The sequence below is a fragment of the Cynocephalus volans genome, chromosome 15 (genome assembly GCF_027409185.1).
Source record: "Cynocephalus volans isolate mCynVol1 chromosome 15, mCynVol1.pri, whole genome shotgun sequence".
Classification (NCBI taxonomy): domain Eukaryota; kingdom Metazoa; phylum Chordata; class Mammalia; order Dermoptera; family Cynocephalidae; genus Cynocephalus; species Cynocephalus volans.
Window position 1 is genome coordinate 76,898,164 of NC_084474.1, and position 17,564 is coordinate 76,915,727.

General features: G+C 47.1%; 1 protein-coding gene across 6 annotated transcripts in view; it reads left to right on the forward strand.

The window, feature by feature from the left end:
* Positions 1-17,564, forward strand: part of ZHX2 (zinc fingers and homeoboxes 2) — a 164,827-nt gene that overhangs the window by 134,544 nt on the left and 12,719 nt on the right. For all 6 annotated transcript variants that reach the window (XM_063079541.1, XM_063079544.1, XM_063079538.1 and 3 more), the window contains one exon: positions 7,762-10,498. In XM_063079541.1, the coding sequence (XP_062935611.1) occupies positions 7,981-10,494 (2,514 nt within the window). In that variant the 5' untranslated portion in view covers positions 7,762-7,980 and the 3' untranslated portion in view covers positions 10,495-10,498. The remainder of the gene's footprint in view (positions 1-7,761; positions 10,499-17,564) is intronic.

The window sequence follows — 17,564 nt, forward strand, 5'->3', positions numbered from 1 at the left end:
GGAACAGAAGATGCGTGGAGAGCTCTCTGCAGCATGACTAGGGGCGATGAGCTGACGTCAGCACGCAGCACCTCACATGGGGGCTGGCGGCTAAGAGGGGCCATGGAGGAAACGGTGGGCCGAGAAGGAGAAGGGGGTGGAACATACATCTGAACATCACTTTGCCAAGTCCCTCATCACTAGTACTAGCTTACTAACTAAAGTCACCCTCTCAGGGAACCCAGGGCATGCCAGTGCTAAAGGTTCCCATTCAGGCCAGTCCTGCAGGTGCAGATTTACCCCACTTTACAGTTGCAAGAACTGAGGCTGGCCATAGTGAACTGGCATGCTGCATTGGTGGTTCTCCAGTCGTGTGTGGGTTTGGGAGCTGTGAGGTAGCCATCCCAGCTGTGGCCAGTGAAGGGAAGACTCCTGCAGAGCCCACATTCAACCTGGGGGTGCTGGCTCCAGCCTGCACCCCCTTCCACCAACCACTAGTGGTGAGCATTGATGGAGATCAAGGCCGCTGGAGACCAAGTCTTCACCTGTTGAGGGGATGAAAGGGTCTGAGCTTTGGAATTTATTGTTTCTGGGTCAACCAGTAAATTCTGGGCTCCAGGCTCACGTGGGCCCACAAAGACCCTGCAAGCTTTCTTCTGCCTAACAAGAGCGCTTCTCTGAGCAGTGAGTTGAAAAAGACGTCACAATTCAATTAAAATCTTACTCCTTTTAACACTCCCAGAGGGGGAAGGCCACGCAGAATTTGTGAGAAATCTAATTTATAGATTCGGTGTCAGGAAATGGAATTGTTAACAATTAACAACTATGTGTTACGAGGACTGAGCAGCGGGCACGGAGCCAGGGTTATCCAGGCTCCACCCTCCTCAGCAAGCCATTGAACCTCTCTGAGCCTCAGTTTCCTCCTCTGTAAAACAGAGATCATAGCCATAGATTGGTGCCGCAGGAATAATAAAGATGATGCTTCGACAGCATCTTGTTACTGTACAGCGTGACTCTGCCGGTGCTTAACTAGATCAGCAAGCCCCTTCTCTTCTTTTTAAAAATGTGTTGTTTGAGCAATTCAGCAATACAGAAAGTTAAACACAAACACAGATAACAGGAAATAGCTTCTTAAACCTCAGCTCCCCCAAACTACCAATCCCACTGCTGTGAGTCCTGTTGTTTCTAAAGGTGTGTTTTGTCCTATGTTGTCATGCACCCAGCATTCTGTATTCTATTCTTTTCCGAGATCATTATTTTTACAGTTCTCCCCCCATTTTTAAATCATCCTCCGAATCATCTGCCATTGCCCTTGGGAGTACAATACTCCACTCCCTGACGCCGCAGGGAGCTCGGGCTGTTGCTAGTTTCAGCTGCAACAGAAATGGCAGCTAGGAACAGCTCCCCATCTCCACGGATAGAGTTGGCGTCAGCCCAGCCCGTTCTGCATTAGAAGAGGCCGAGTGATGTCTTATTGCCAAGGCTACCAAACTGGCTGCAGAGTCATGGTGGCTGCTGATTGAAAATACAGATTCCTGGGCCCCGTGCCTAGATGTTTGGGTGTAATAAGTCTGGACTGGGGCTCAGGAACTGGTATTTTTACAAAGCTCCCCGGGTGATGTGTGATGGTGTGAGAGTCACATTGCAGGTCCACCCCCAGAATTCAAGTTTAGGTTTAAGGTAGGGTAAGGAGAAATCAGGAAACTAGGGCATTAAACTCAAGGTCATTGGTGACCTTTCCACAACAGTTCCTGTTTAGCAGATGAGAAAAATGGAGGCAAGGGCAGAGACAGACAAGAAGAGAGCTGGGCAGCCGGAGCTTAGAGCAAAACCCAGGACCCTGCTTTCTAGCATCAGCTCCCTGTCCCCTCCCCCCATCACAAGCCACAGCACAGCTACCTGTTAGAATCCCTTCCCGATGGGGGAGAGGGGAGGGTAATGTTGTGATTTTAAAACACAAAGGAACAATCCCCCCTTCCCCTCCCCAAAAAAAGACCTACCCTTGATGAACTGAGGCGGAATCTGTTAACAGCTCTGTCAGAAGACCCCACAAAGCTAAAAGCATCCTTTTTGGCTTTGATGTCCTGACAAGATGCTTCTTTTGAAAGCTCCGAGACAGCCTGTTATTTCCTCTGACAGCCCCAGTGAAAAGCTCTGAAATGAGGAGCGGCGTCCCCATCAAAGCCTGAGGTGTGATTCCTTGAGAGCAAGCGGTGCTAGAGAGCTCCCTGGGCTCCAACACAGGGGGACCTGGGGGACCCAGGCTCACAGCTCCCTCTGACACCTGATCTCCTAGGGCCAGAGACCCACAGCCACAGGAGGCCGCTGTGGTCTGACTCCTCACCTCCCCCAGATGTCTCCCTAGGGAGGTCAGAGCCGAGACATTTCATCCTGACGGCTGGACTGTGAGCCAGCCACCTTGAGAAGAGTTTCCAGGGGCTGGTCTGGCACTTTGGCCCATTTTCCCTTGCCCCAGGGACTGCAGGCCACTTGGAGGGAAAGGTCAGGAAATGCCACCACCCTGTCCCTGGAAATGAGGGTGGGAGGAGAAGGAACAAAGGCTGACAGTGGGAGAGTGCTTCTTTGTGGGGACTTAGAGAGCCTGGCTACTCGAAGCATCGCCTGCCTCTGCAGCAGCATCTTCACCTGGAAGCTTTTTAGAAATGCAGAATCATAAGCCCCACCCCACACTTCCTGAATCAGAATCTGTGTTTTAACTAGATCCCCAGGTGATTTTTCTGCACATAAAGTTTGTATCCCTGCTCTACTGCTCCAGGCTGTGTGACCCTGGCCAAGCTCCTTAACCTCTCTGAGCCTCAATATCCACATAGGGTTTTTGAGAAGTAAAACTTAGCACTTGGCATATACTAAGCCTTCAGTGAATGTTAGCTATCATTGTTATTGGGACAATGATTAAAGGAAAGTCAGTTCTGCCACATTTAAACCTAAATCACCCAGCCATCCCCTGGTGAGGAAGGAAAGCCAAACTGAAAGGAGAAAGTTCCAGATGAAAAGTGAAGAGCTCCCAACATCTACTTCAAGGAGAAACTTGGAGGCTGTAGAGAATGGTGTCTGGACTTTTTAATTAGGGGTCAGTTAAGGTTACTATTCATCTGCTTGGTTTAGGGATTCTTCCTCCCATCCCCACACCCAAAACTTGTCTCCGAGACCCCTTGGGCCATGACCAGGCCTGAAAGGCTTTGATTCTCCATTGCCAGCAGAATAGAATCCAAGCTCCTTAGTATGGCATTTGAGATTCTTCATGGTCTAGCCCCAACCTGAGTCTTTCAGCCTCTTCCCCCTGTAACTTCATTCCTGGTCTTTCCTCAGTCATTTTCTTACTTTCCCTCTTGCTCTTGCTGTCTGCTCTGCCCGGGAAGACTGTTGTCCTTGATTGGAGTCACTCTCCTCTTTCTCTACTGGCATCATCTGAGACCACCTTTGATCCCTGCTTACGAGGGGAGGCTGTGTGGTGGTGTGCCAAGAGCACAGAGTTTAGCTTGGACTTTGTTCAAATCTCAGCTCTGCCTTGAACTAGCTGTGTGACCTTAAGCCAGGCACTTAACGTCTCTGGTCTTTGTTCTTTCATCTGCCAATTGGGGCTCATCACAACTGCTTTGCAGAATTGTTGTGAAGAGACATCCATAAAGCATGGACAATTTCTATTCATAATAGTTATTACTAGTTTATTTCTAAGAAGAAGAAAGTTACTTCCCCTGCAAAGCCTTTATCCACCCCTTTCTGACCCTTCCCCACAAAATTAAGTACGGCCTCCTCTGTGTTTCATAAAGTCTTTCTCCTTCTTATCTTCACTACATCCAAATGCACCACTATCACCTTCTCATGGATGGAGTCCCCGAACACCCTATTAAACTCACAGGTCGTCCCTGCTCCACACCCCTATCCTCTTCCCTTCTTGACTTTTCTCCATAGTGAGCTCTGCAAGAGCAGCGATTTCTGTCTGTCCACTGTTGTGTCCTAGGCCCCTAGAACCACATCTGGCCCTACTAGGTGCTTGATCAGTGTTTGTTGACTGCATGAATAAATCACTTTTTGTGCCATCAAGGGGTATTCAGATGACAGCGTTCTAAGCTCTGGGGAAATCACAGTGAAATGTTTCTGCCTTCATGGAGTTCCTATTCTAGAACAGCGCTGTCCACTAGAACTTCCCACAATGACAAAAAATTTTAATACAATAAAATTTGTATTAAAGTCACTGGCCACATGTGGCTATTGAGCACTGGAAATGTGGCTAGCGAAATGAGGAAGTGAATTTTTTATTTTTTTCCTTTTAGTTATTGACACATAATAATTGTACATATTTATATGGTACAGTGTGATTTTTAGTACATGTATACAATGTATAATAATCAATTTACATGTATACAATGTATAATAATCAATTTAGGGTACTTAGCATATTCATCACCTCAGACATTTATTATTTCTTTGTGGTAAGAACATTAAAAATCCTCTCTTCCAGCTATTTTGGAATATATAATAAATTATTGCTAACTGCACTTACCCTGCTGTGCAGTGGAGGGCTGGAACTTATTACTGCAATCTAAGCGTAACGTTGGACCCACTGACCAACCTCTCCCTGTCCTCCCCTCCCCACTACCCTTCCCAGTCTCTGGCAGCCTCACTTCTACTCTGTGTCTATGAGATTGACGTTTTTAGATTCCACATACAAGTATTAATTGCAACTCAAAGAGCCACGTGTGGCTAGTGGCTACTGTACAGTTCTAGAGAGAGAAACGGTAAACAAGTAGGTAGATACTTCCTGCTCCTTTACCCACAAGATATATAAATATAATGTTAGCTATTGAAAGACGCTAAGAAGGAAGCAAAGCAGGGTGAGGAAATAGCGAGTGGCTGGGAGAGGGGTTATTTTACACAGGAGCAGTGGTCAGGAAAGCCTCTCTGTGGCAGGTGACTTTTCAGTGGCAACCTGAGACCTGAGCTCTGGGGGTGGAATGTTCTGGCAGAGGCCCTGGGATGGAAGTGAGCTGCTGTTGGAGCAGCTCGAGTGGGATGAGCTGCTGGAGGTCAGAGAAGGAACATGCCGGCTCTTGGTGGCTGTTATAAGGGGATGTTGTTCACTGTGGTGGGAAGCGAGAGAAGGCTTCGTGCACCCATCTTATTTTAGGACATCCTTCTGTTGCTCCCAAGAGAAGGGAAGGGGGAGACCATGGAGGTGCTCATGGGGACCCAGGCTGGAGGTGATGGAAGCTCAGAGAAGGGAGCAAGAGGGGCAGGTGAGAGGAGGGAGGGGCGGGTGAGAGGAGGGAGGGGCGGGTGAGAGGAGGGAGGGGCGGGTGAGAGGAGGGAGGGGCGGGTGAGAGGAGAGAGGGGCGGGTGAGAGGAGGGCCCAGCACTAGATCTGGATGGCGATGGAGCGATCGCGGGCCGTGAGCCATGGTGGCGTCCTGGAGATGTGGAGGGATGGCAGAGATGATGGCGCCTCTGGAGGGGCGGGGCCTGTTTGAGAGGCCACATCCAGAGTGTGAAGTTCAGTGGGGAGATGGGGCTGGAGCCAGTTGAGGTGTGGTCAACAAAAAGACACAGTGGCCTCTGCTCTGCTTTGCCCATGGCGTCACCTCACACTGCCCCCGAGGGGCTCTCACCCTGCTGCTGACGAAGCTGCCCAGCCTGAAAATGCTGGTGCTCCAGTCTGGAAGTGGCCAGCTTCTTGGTACCTAAGAGGGGAATGCCTCTCCTGAGGTCCACTCCGGTTTGTCATCTGAGCCCCTAAGCAAGTGGGTGTGGGCCCAGCTGCTCAAGAAAATAAGCTCCTCACTTCTGCCCATTAGCCCTCTCTTCAGCGGGACTCAAACCCAGGCCAATAGGAGGGGCGGGAGACGGTGTGCCATCCCCTCCACTTCCTCCTCCTCCTGGATGTCAGGTATCTTATTTCAAAACACTCTCCCTTCTCCTTTAGCCGTCAGATAAAAGACCCTCCTGCACATCTGCCCGTGCACGTAGATGCTTACAATGACCCGGGCCTTCAGTTCCCCAGCTGGGTTCTTACCACCTAACAAGCCAGCTGTTCCTGTGCTCCCAAATTCATACTTGTTCAGTGCAGTTCCGATCAAAATTCCAATAGGACTTTATTTTGTAGATAATTCTGATTTATGAGAATTGATTTAATAGAATAGATGATCAAAATAACTAAGAACTGTTTTGCAAAAGAAGGTTAATGAGGAGGAACTCACTCGACTAGATTTTAAAATACATTCTGAGTATAGAAAATTTTTTCAAAGCAATGCATACATGCAAGGCTCAAAAGCTAGATCAGACACACAGATTAGATAACCTAGTAATGACCCTAGTAAATGTAAAAATTTAGTGTATGATAAAGGTGGTTTCTTGCAAACTGATAAGAAAAGATAACATAATACATGCTAGTGAAATGATTGGTAACTCTCAAGAAAAATGGTTAGAATTATGTCTTACAGCTTAACCCAGGATAAATTCAATACCAGATGAGTTTAATGTAAAAAAATAAAGCTAAAACACTCATAAGAAAAAATAGATTAACATGCCTCAGCTATCAAGACAGGGAGTCACTTTCTAAATATAAAATCACAATGAAAGAAGCCAGAAGAGAAAAAAATTGGTAATTCGCTATCTAAAAATTAAAATTTCTGCATGTTAAACATATAAAAAACACTACATGCAAAATGAAAAGGTAAATGATAGGCCAGAAAAAAATTTGCAACAAATATAGTAAAGTATTAATATTCTTTATATAGAGAAAACTCTTGCAAATTAATAATAAAACCACTGAACACCACAATATAAAAATGGTATGAACAGGCAATTCATAAAAGAATGACTATAAATAGCAAATAAATCTTTGAAAATAATTCCACCTTATTAGCAAACAAGAAAAGCATAAAGTCATATTAAAATAGTTTTTGCCTACCTAATCAGCAAGGCTTTTTCACAGTAAAATTTCATGTAGGCTGGGTAGTAAGTCAGGCCCTCCCAAACACTGCCAAGGGAAAGGCCAGTGAGGCAAAATCTTAGCCTTGTGAGTTAAGAGAACCATTTCTAGGCATCCATCCAAAGATAGTTATCAGAAGTAAGGACTACGGGTGTTCACTACATTTTGTTGATGAGAACCAAAAATTAGAAGTGAATGTCCAACAAAAGTCAAATGGCTGTGCACATTATGTACAGCATAACCTCACAGTGTAATCATATGCAGCCATTTTTTTGAAGAACTGTTCAAGTAAGATGAAGGAACTACAGAACTACAGTATTTGGGGTGATGGTTTCTTTTCTCCTTTATACTTTATTTTCTGGATTTTCTGTAGTGATTTTGCTTCTATGATAAGAAAACTGTTCATATCTATTTTCTAATGCCCACGTGAATTCCTCCTGCTGGCCCCAGGTGAGTGTCTTGCTTGTGATATTCCATAAATAGAAGCAGCGTGCAAGCCCAGCAACATCCCCTTTGCCACCCCACCCACCACTTCAGAGGACCTCAGTACTTACGTTCCTTTTCTGTATCCCTTTGTCTGTAAACGCGAAATGATGACCTGCATCCTTGTTTGCTTGCTTTGGGCTTATTTCTACTTTCTTCCCAGAGAAGGGAGGAGAAGAAGGATCTGACCTTTCATGTTTATAAGCACCCACTCTCACGCTGTCTGTGCTCACATAGGTGCTTGCTGTGGGTGCCAGTTGGGATGGGTCATGGGAATAACTCAGGAAGAAATGCTAGTTTCTTTTGCACTGTGAAGAAACACTGACCCTGTCTTTGTTCTTGTCCCGCAGATATGATTCTACCTGGTGTGTTTAGCAATTGGTGCAGTTACAATTTTCTGTACTGAAATCATTCTGGAAACTCAAACAGTAGACTTCATCATTCAAGGGAAGCCAAAGCCATTTGAGGGAGAATAAAGCCAAAAACCTTTTATCATATTTATTCCAAGAATTTCACTGCCCCCTCCCTACTCTCCTCCAAAAATAAGCCATTGCAAACAGACAGGCAGCATGGCCAGCAAACGAAAATCTACAACTCCGTGCATGGTTCGAACATCACAGGTGGTGGAACAAGATGTGCCCGAGGAGGTAGACAGGGCCAAAGAAAAAGGAATTGGCACGCCACAGCCTGACGTGGCCAAGGACAGCTGGGCAGCAGAACCCGAAAACTCTTCCAAAGAAAATGAAGTGATAGAGGTGAAATCTACAGGGGAAAACCAGTCCAAAAAACTGCAAGGTGGTTATGAATGCAAATACTGCCCTTACTCCACGCAGAACCTGAATGAGTTCACGGAGCACGTTGACATGCAGCATCCTAATGTGATTCTAAATCCCCTCTACGTGTGTGCCGAATGTAACTTCACAACCAAAAAGTACGACTCCTTGTCTGACCACAACTCCAAGTTCCATCCCGGGGAGACCAACTTCAAGCTGAAGTTAATCAAGCGCAATAATCAGACTGTCTTAGAGCAGTCCATCGAAGCCACCAACCATGTCGTGTCCATCACCACCAGTGGCCCTGGAAGTGGTGACAGTGATCCTGGGATCTCAATGAGTAAAACCTCCATCATGAAGGCAGGGAAGCCGAAAGCAGATGCCAAGAAGGTGCCCAAGAAGCCTGAGGAGGCCACCCCTGAGAACCACGTGGAAGGGACTGCCCGCCTGGTGACGGACACAGCTGAAATCCTCTCGCGACTCGGAGGTGTGGAGCTCCTCCAAGACACGTTAGGACATGTCATGCCTTCTGTACAGCTGCCGCCAAATATCAACCTTGTCCCCAAGGTCCCTGTCCCGCTGAACACTACCAAATATAATTCTGCCCTGGATACAAATGCCACCATGATCAACTCCTTCAACAAGTTCCCTTACCCAACCCAGGCTGAATTGTCCTGGCTGACAGCAGCCTCCAAACACCCAGAGGAGCACATCAGAATCTGGTTTGCCACCCAGCGCTTGAAGCATGGCATCAGCTGGTCTCCAGAAGAGGTGGAGGAGGCTCGGAAGAAGATGTTTAACGGCACCATCCAGTCAGTACCCCCCACGATCACTGTGCTGCCTGCCCAGTTGGCCCCCACAAAGATGTCGCAGCCCATCCTCCAGACAGCTCTACCATGCCAGATCCTCGGCCAGACCAGCCTGGTGCTGACTCAGGTAACAAGCGGGTCGACAACTGTCTCTTGCTCCCCCATCGCACTGGCTGTGGCCGGAGTGACCAACCACGGCCAGAAGAGACCTTTGGTGACTCCTCAAGCTGCCCCAGAGCCCAAGCGTCCACACATCGCTCAGGTGCCAGAGCCCCCGCTCAAGATGGCCAACCCCCCACTCACCCCGGCCAGCGACCGCAAGAAGACAAAGGAGCAAATAGCCCATCTCAAGGCAAGCTTTCTGCAGAGCCAGTTCCCTGACGATGCTGAAGTCTACCGACTCATCGAGGTGACCGGCCTCGCCAGGAGCGAGATCAAGAAGTGGTTCAGTGACCACCGGTATCGATGTCAAAGGGGCATCGTCCACATCACCAGCGAATCCCTTGCCAAAGACCAGCTGGCCATCGCGGCCTCCCAGCACGGTCGCACGTACCACGCTTACCCAGACTTTGCCCCCCAGAAGTTCAAAGAAAAAACACAGGGTCAGGTTAAAACCCTGGAAGACAGCTTTTTGAAAAGTTCTTTTCCTACCCAAGCAGAACTGGATCAGCTAAGGGTGGAGACCAAGCTGAGCAGGAGAGAGATCGACTCCTGGTTCTCGGAGAGGCGGAAGCTGCGGGACAGCATGGAACAAGCAGTCTTGGATTCCATGGGTTCTAGCAAAAAAGGCCCAGACGTGGTGGCCCCCAATGGTGCTCTGTCTCGACTTGACCAGCTCTCTGGTGCCCAGTTAGCCAGTTCTCTGCCCAGCCCTTCACCGGCCATCACAAAAAGTCAAGAACAGGTTCATCTGCTGAGGAGCACATTTGCAAGAACCCAGTGGCCTACTCCCCAGGAATACGACCAGTTGGCGGCCAAGACCGGCCTGGTCCGAACTGAGATTGTGCGTTGGTTCAAGGAGAACAGATGCTTGCTAAAAACTGGAACCTTAAAGTGGCTGGAGCAGTACCAGCAGCAGCAGCTGGCGGATGATCACAGCTATGATGCCCCATCAAGAAAAGCAGCGAGACCTGTGGCCGAGAGCCCAAAGAACGGAAGCGAGGTGGGTCAGCCATATCACAAGGACCCCAAAAAGCTCAGCGACGAGGACTTGGAGAAGTTGGTCTCCCGAGTGAAAGCGGGCGGCGAGCAAATTAAAGACTGTTTGCCTGCCAAGCCCTCAGAGGCCACCTCGGACAGGTCAGAGGGCAGCAGCCGGGACGGCCAGGGCAGCGATGAAAACGAGGAGTCGCGCATCGTGGATTATGTGGAGGTGACCGTCAGAGAGGAGGACGCCGTCTCGGACAGGTCGGACGGCTGGAGTCAGACCGCAGCAGAAGGCAACGCCGAGCTGGCCGATTCCGACTCTGATGGCACCGCTGCCGAGGCGGGCCAGGCCTAGCCAGGTAACGCCACCTGCTCACCCCGGGTGGCAGGGGAGAGCCTCCTCCTCTCCCTTTCACCACCATCAGATATTGATCTAGGTCATAGGGTACAGAGAAGGGGACACAGATGATGGGTTCTTTCTTTTAATTGACAAATAAGAATTGGATATATTTCTGATGCACATCATGATGTTTTGAAATATGTATACATAGTGGAATGACTTGCTGGGGCTCATTCACATATGCGTTACCTCACATACCTATTTCTTGCCGTGGATGGGTTCTTTTTAAGCCTTCTTTGAAATTGGAAGCAAAATGTGCGCTGGTAGATCTCACGTCCTTATTTGCAAGGCTGTGCTGAGGGTGACAAACCTGCTGTCTGTGGCTATTTGGACACCACCCTCGGGGCCTGTCCATTCTAAGTCTAGCTGCAACTGTGAGAGCAACACAGCTTCTGTGTGTTGTGTGTTTGCTGCTGTAAAAAAAAAAAAAGTGAAAAGGATCTTTTTCCCTTTTTTATTTATTTTTCCTTTTCTTTTTGGATTTTTTTTAAGAGTAAGTATCCAAATTTACTGAATAGAGATTTGAGGTGGTTTCTTTTAACCTGAAAGGCATTGAAAGTGCTTGATATTTTGCCATGTCCTGGCTAGAGGAAGGTGCCACCCTGCTTGGGTTCCCATAACCCCTTCAAATCTGGAAGAGACTGGTATAAATTAGGCCTGTGGAGCCACAAAAGCCAGGAAGGGAGGTTACCATGGTTACTAATGGCCATGTCATCCACATAATGGGACATGCCACGAAGCCCTTGGTGTTTGCGCTTCACAAGAGGTCATGCAAATCAAGTCCAGGAGCACAGCAGCTCGCTTGGTGGTGAATTTAGAAAAGGGGGCAATGGTTGATGGGAGGGGTACAGGGGGGAAAGGGCCACCTTTTCAGAAGTATTACAAGGGCAGCTTGGAACTAGGAGGGAGATGTACGATTTGCCCACGTGGGCTTCTCCAGAGGTCGCTTAAAAGGCAATGGAAGGGGGCCCCCAAGTCATCTTTTAAAATGACGTAAAGGTAAGAACCTCCAGAATGATTAATAAGGTCGCAAAGGGAACCCTGGAAATTACCACACTGCTGTATTAATGAACTCGAACAACTTTGGCTGGCCTTGTCATTCATTAATTCATTTGTTGGGCGATGAATTGAGCCACCTGGCAAATCAATGAAATCTTTTAGAAATCTCATTTTAGCCAGTTCTGTCAGCTATTAAAAGAGCGATGTAATGAGCAGCCAATCCCAGAATGCCAGCAAGGCTTCCTTCTCTTCCCAGTTTTCAGGAGGAAGTGCTCAGAGGGGAGGGGGCTAGAAGGGTACCAAGGTCACCAACAGCACCAGCCACCCACCTCCATCTGGCTACCTCAGTTTATTCCTCCCTCTGGTCATGATCCTGCCTTCTTAGAAGACCCGAGCAGCATAGCCCGTAGCTCCCTTGTTGAAATGAAGCGGTAATTTTTTTTGTCCGCCTGGATGCTCCTAGCCTGTCCTGTCTTCTGGTCCCATGGAGACTTGTCATACACAAGTCTCCATGGTTGCTTTTTCCTCCTACCCCAGAGTAGACAATAGGGTTCAGTTCCATTTCCTAATACATTCTGAGCACCTACTGTGTGCCGGCTGCTGCGCTGGGCACTAGAAACAACGTGAAGACAGATGCCACAGTCCCCATTCATGGGGAGCTATCAGGCGGAGAGGAAGGAAAGTGCACTTTGCTTCTGCAGCCAGTGTGGTGTGTGGTGTGATGGGGACATTCACAGCTCATAGGAGGATGTGACAGTGAACAGGAAAAACACACCCTATCTTTCCTCTGGTCTCACAACACAATCATCGACACAGAAGACCAACTTCTGTGACCAAATGTGTGGGGATTTCTCTCCACCAGCGCTTCTCCAGGGGACACCAGCAGGGTGTCCTCCAATTCAATTCCAACACTATCCACCTGGAGAAAGTGTCAGATCCCACAGGGTGAGAACTCAGCCCCCAAGACTCCTCCCCCCTCCAGTTGCAAGTCCAGGCCTCTGGAAATTCTGACCAGCCAGTTATAAATCAGGGTTCCCGCCACCCCTTTCTTGGGTTCCATTAATTTGCTTCAGCAGCTGACAGAATTCAGGGAAACACGTACTTCCATTTACTGGTTTATTATAAAGGATATTACAAAGGACACAAATGAAGAGACACATAGGGTGAGGGATGCGGGAAGGGTTATGGAGCTTCTACGCCCTCCTGGGGGGGGCAGGCACCGCCCTCCAGGAACCTCCACGTGTTCAGCTGTAACATCACCACCAGCAGTTGCAAAGGCCCAGCTGGGAGGGCTGGTTACCGTGCCTGATCTCCCCTGAGGCCCAGAGGAAACTGAAATGAAGGAGGGAACTCTAAAACCACAAAGAGAACCTCTGGGGAGGAGGAAGGAAGGATGGAAGGGTAAAGGAAGGGGCTCCCCAGGAGCAGAAGCTGGGCCAGGTGCTCCAGCCACACGTGCTCTCACCTAGATCCCCTGGAAATCAAGGACCTTGCCCACATTCCCCAGCCAGCCGGGCTCAGTTGGACTCCCAGACCCTCACTCTTCCCACTGCTGTCTCTGCCTCTGTTTATGACAGAAATTCCCCATTTCTGTTTGATGCCCCTGGGGGGTGAGAAGGGAGGGTGCCCAGAGTTTTTGAAGGTGGCTTTTGAATTAACATCAGGCAATTCAGAGACATAGGAACTAGCTGTGTCCCCAAAAAACTAGGAACATCCAGGAACCCCGTCTTATGTTTGCTTATGGCAAATGCCACAAGTATCTATTCAACACCTGGCAGCATGAGATATCCCTAATGGCTCCCTGATACAGCAGGGGCCCGTTGTGTTGAGAAAGGGGCTGCAGTTTACACACTGAAAGCTCTCCCAAGTCCTGGATGCAGGCACCCCTTAAAGGACCTTTCGATTTAGGTGTGGTGTGGGGAATATCTGTCCAAGTTATTTTGTAGCTTTTATGAACCAAATACGTGGGTCTCTTGAAATTCATAAATATTTAATAATACTCTTATTTAAACATATTTATTTAGAAACCTGCACTTGAGTTCAGTTATAATAACATATAATAATCCTGAGAATAAGTCACGGTTTTCACTTTGTAAAAAGCATTACCTGATGTGCACAAGAGAGAGAGGAACTTCGACAAGCAGCTGAGGGCCGACTCTAGGACTGGATTGTCTCTGCAGGAGTAAAGCATCTCCTCCTACCTGTCCCTCTGCTCTAAGCTTTGCAAGGCTTACCTCAGCCCTGAGGTTAGATGCAAAGATAAGGAATCCTTCCCAGCCTTTGAATGGTGTAGTCTTGATTCAGTTTCTGAGTGTAAACAATTTTTGAGCCATCCCATTGAGAGACCTGTCACAGTAAGCTGCTGAAAAATGAATTCCTCCTTTCCTAAAAATGAGTTAACATACTGAACGAGACATTGGCAGACGTATGCCTTGATGTGTAGTCAAATGAACTATCCCAGGACTACTAGTAGTAAGAGTTTTGTTTATTGGTACATGCTACGTGCTCAGCATTCTTCTAATCATGTTGATTAAGTTATTTAAGTTTCACAACAACCCCATGAGATAGATACGGATTTTTCCCCATTTTACAGAGGGCAAAACTGAGGCCCAGAGATTATGAGTGACTTGCCCTGGTTCCTCAGCCAGCAGCTGGTGGAGTCTGGAGGCTGCCTCTCATCCGTAAGGCCAGTGCCTGACCTCAACCACCATAGCCATATACTCTCCAGTGGTGGCACCACCACCACAGCCCAGGCCCAAGAAACAGGAAGCAGTCATTTCTTAATTCTGTTTGAGAGTGGAATCTAGTAGACAACGTATTCATTCAGCAGGAACTTTAGAGTGCCCTCTTTTTGCCAGGCACTGTGCTAGACTGTGTAGATTTGCCACAATGACCCAGACACAGCTCCTGCCTAGATCTCAGTCTCATAAAGGTGGGGTGTGTACATAGAAACACCCATAAGCCCATCTGGACTGTCTCACGAGAGCTGTGCACTCAGAAATTGGAGGAGCTCACCAAGACAAATGGTATCTTTTCAGAGGAGAGAGTTCCAAGTCTACAAATGTAAATACGATACCTGTTGGAGTTAAAACATGGTAAGAAATCATTCTCTCTCTCTCAACAGTTCTAATGATTAGTTCAAATGAGTAAGTTTCAACAAAAATAACTTCACATGGAACCATTTCAGTCAGCCGTCCTTCTGTGCTGGCAATCAGATTTACACCAGACACATCCGCCCCAAAGCACAGTGTGTGCTTACAAAGGTTAGTTAGGACTCTATTTGGTTAACAGCAGCTTAATCATTTCAATCTTAAAAAAGAAAACAACAGTTTTTGGAGGCATCTATTTGTTTTAGCGTTTCTTTTCCTGTCCTGGATCGCCTTTCTCCTCCAATACTAGTTCTCACTTCCCACCACTCGTTTGTGCTCTCTAAAAGCACGTAGCTCTTGGTGAAGACAGATTGACGAAATCAGTCAGCAAGATCAAAAAAAAGGAAGAAAGAAATTGGAGGGGCTCAGCAGGGAGAGAGGTAGCTTTTCCAATGCGTTGTATGATTTAAAGCCTACCCACCAACCCACATTTGCAAGCCTTTTCCCTGTTTATTTTAAACAAAGGAAACTGAGGCTCAGGAACCTGAAGGAACTTGCCAGAGTTCACTCAGCCAGTGTCTGAATTTGACTCCATAGCTCCCGCCACTATGTCACTGCCTCCCAGTTGCTGACAGCAGTTTCCGACCCCTGATGATTAGGGTTGGCTTTGGGGAAGAGGTAAAATTTGTGAAACTCAGCTTGCTTAAATTTTTAAGGCTGCTGAATGCTGCATCCTGGCTACAGTTTAGGATCCGGCATATGTATGGCCCCACGCTCTGTTCAGATTTGCTGTCCAAATGCAGATATTGGATGGGAAGGAAGGAAGGGAGGGAGAGAGGAAAGGAAGAGAGAAGGAAGGAGGGGAGGAGGGAGGGAAAGGCCTGATGGATATTAGATATTTCCTAAATACCTATCACCAGATATTTACTGGGTGATGCGTCTCAGGGACTGCCCATTGGTCTTGCTTCTCTCATACCTAATGGGAAATCAACTGATACAGCTTCCATTTACATAATTCTGCAGCTTCTCGCCCTAGGGATTCTTACTGTGCTTTGGGCAGCTTGTAGCAACTTAGCAACCATGAAATCCAGCCCCCTCATTTTCAGAGGAAGGATGAGGACCCCAAGGAAGTGAAGTCACTAGCACAGAGACATTCCTGATAAGTGACTTGGTTCATTCATCCAATATCAAGTATTTATGGAATACCTCTAGCATGCCAGGCTCCAGAAGGCGGTGGTGCCCAGCATGTGCCTGCTCTCAAGGGGCCCATGGTCCAATGGGAAGTGAAACTTTAATCAAACAAAAAGGAAAGTTGCCACAATGACAAGTATTTTGATGGAAAGTTACATGGTGCTGTTAGAGTATAGAATAGGGAAATTTGACCTGATTTGATGTTTTGGGAAGCCTTCTCTAAAGAGGTAATGGAGAAAACTGATATATGGATGCAAAAAAAAAAAAGAGGTAATGGGTGAATTGAAATCTAAAGAGTTAAGCCAACATGTGGCAGTCGGCTGGGCAAAGAGAAGGAGAGAGCATTCCAGGCAGAAAAAACAACATATTCAGAGCCCTGGGATGAGAGAGAACCTGGTACATGAGGGGAACTGAAAGAGGGCCATCGTGGAGATGACTTGCCTGAGTTCATACTCCATGGAAGTGCATGGGTTAAAAGCCAGAGTGTTAGGTGAATTCACATATAATCAGTTTTTCCCTTGAAACTCCTCTGTCTCACCAATAAAGGAGACTATACATGGTTCCGTGTGTCTAATGCTGTAGAGAAAGGTTGACACCCTCTGAGATTCTCAAGGAAGGAGCAAAAGGAAAATCATTTTGCAGGTATCTGGACTTTATACCTTCTTCCCTAGTGGTAAATGGAGGATAGATGGTGGAATATTCTAGAGCACCCACATGCCTATACATTTTACTTTATTCTCTTTTATTGGTAAGTTTCTAAAGCTTTAATACTCAGTGTATTAAGTCAGCTAGGACTGCCCTAACAGAATACCACAGACTGGGTGACTTAGAAACAATGAGATATTGTGCGCTTAAAAATATGTTAAGATGGTAGATCTCATGTTAAGTGTTCTGACCATGAGAAAAAAAGAAGGGACACAGGAAACTTTGGGAGGGGCTGGATATGTTTATCACTGGATTGTGGTGATGGCAACATAAGTGTATACATATGACATATGTCCACACTCACCAAATCGTATACAGTAATTATGTGCAGTTTTTCTGCATACTAGTTCTACCTCAATAAAGCTGGGAAAAATTTTTAAAAAATAAGTAACCAGAGAGAAGAGACATTACCTATAGAGGAGCTACAGTTAAACTGGAAGCAGGTTTCTCCACAACAAAAATAGAAGCCACTGACCACGGAATAAAATGTTTAGCAGGTAACAGGCACTCAGTAAATAAGCAATAAACCTTGCTACACCTCTCCAGAAAAAAGAAAAAGAAAAAAGAAATATAATGGAGAGATAATAATCATTATCTCAGTGTTTGTTTTTCTTTCTCACGGAGTACAGTGTTACTCTCTCCCAGGGCCTTAGTGAAAGCCCTATAGGAAAATTAAAGAGAAACAGAAACAGCTGTCACATGGAAAAAGAATTCTAATTTTTTCATGTCTCCCCAATGGGTAAAGTAACAGAGAAGCAAATTTTGCTAAAGAATTATTAAGATAGTACTTTTTAACATTACAACTTGTCCCCAAGATAGAAAGGGATGGTGGTGGGGGGTGGGGGTTTCCCTGTCCTGGGAAGTGTTTACAGACAGATTGGACATCCACTTAGTAGAAACATCCCAATAGGAGGTGTAAGAATATGGGCCCAGTGGCCTTGCAGTTTCCTCCAAAGCTGAGTCTTTGGTACTCTAGGATGAGGCATTGGTTTTCTGCAGGTCACTGTCTCTGACAACATGGTAAGACTCTGGTAGAAGCCC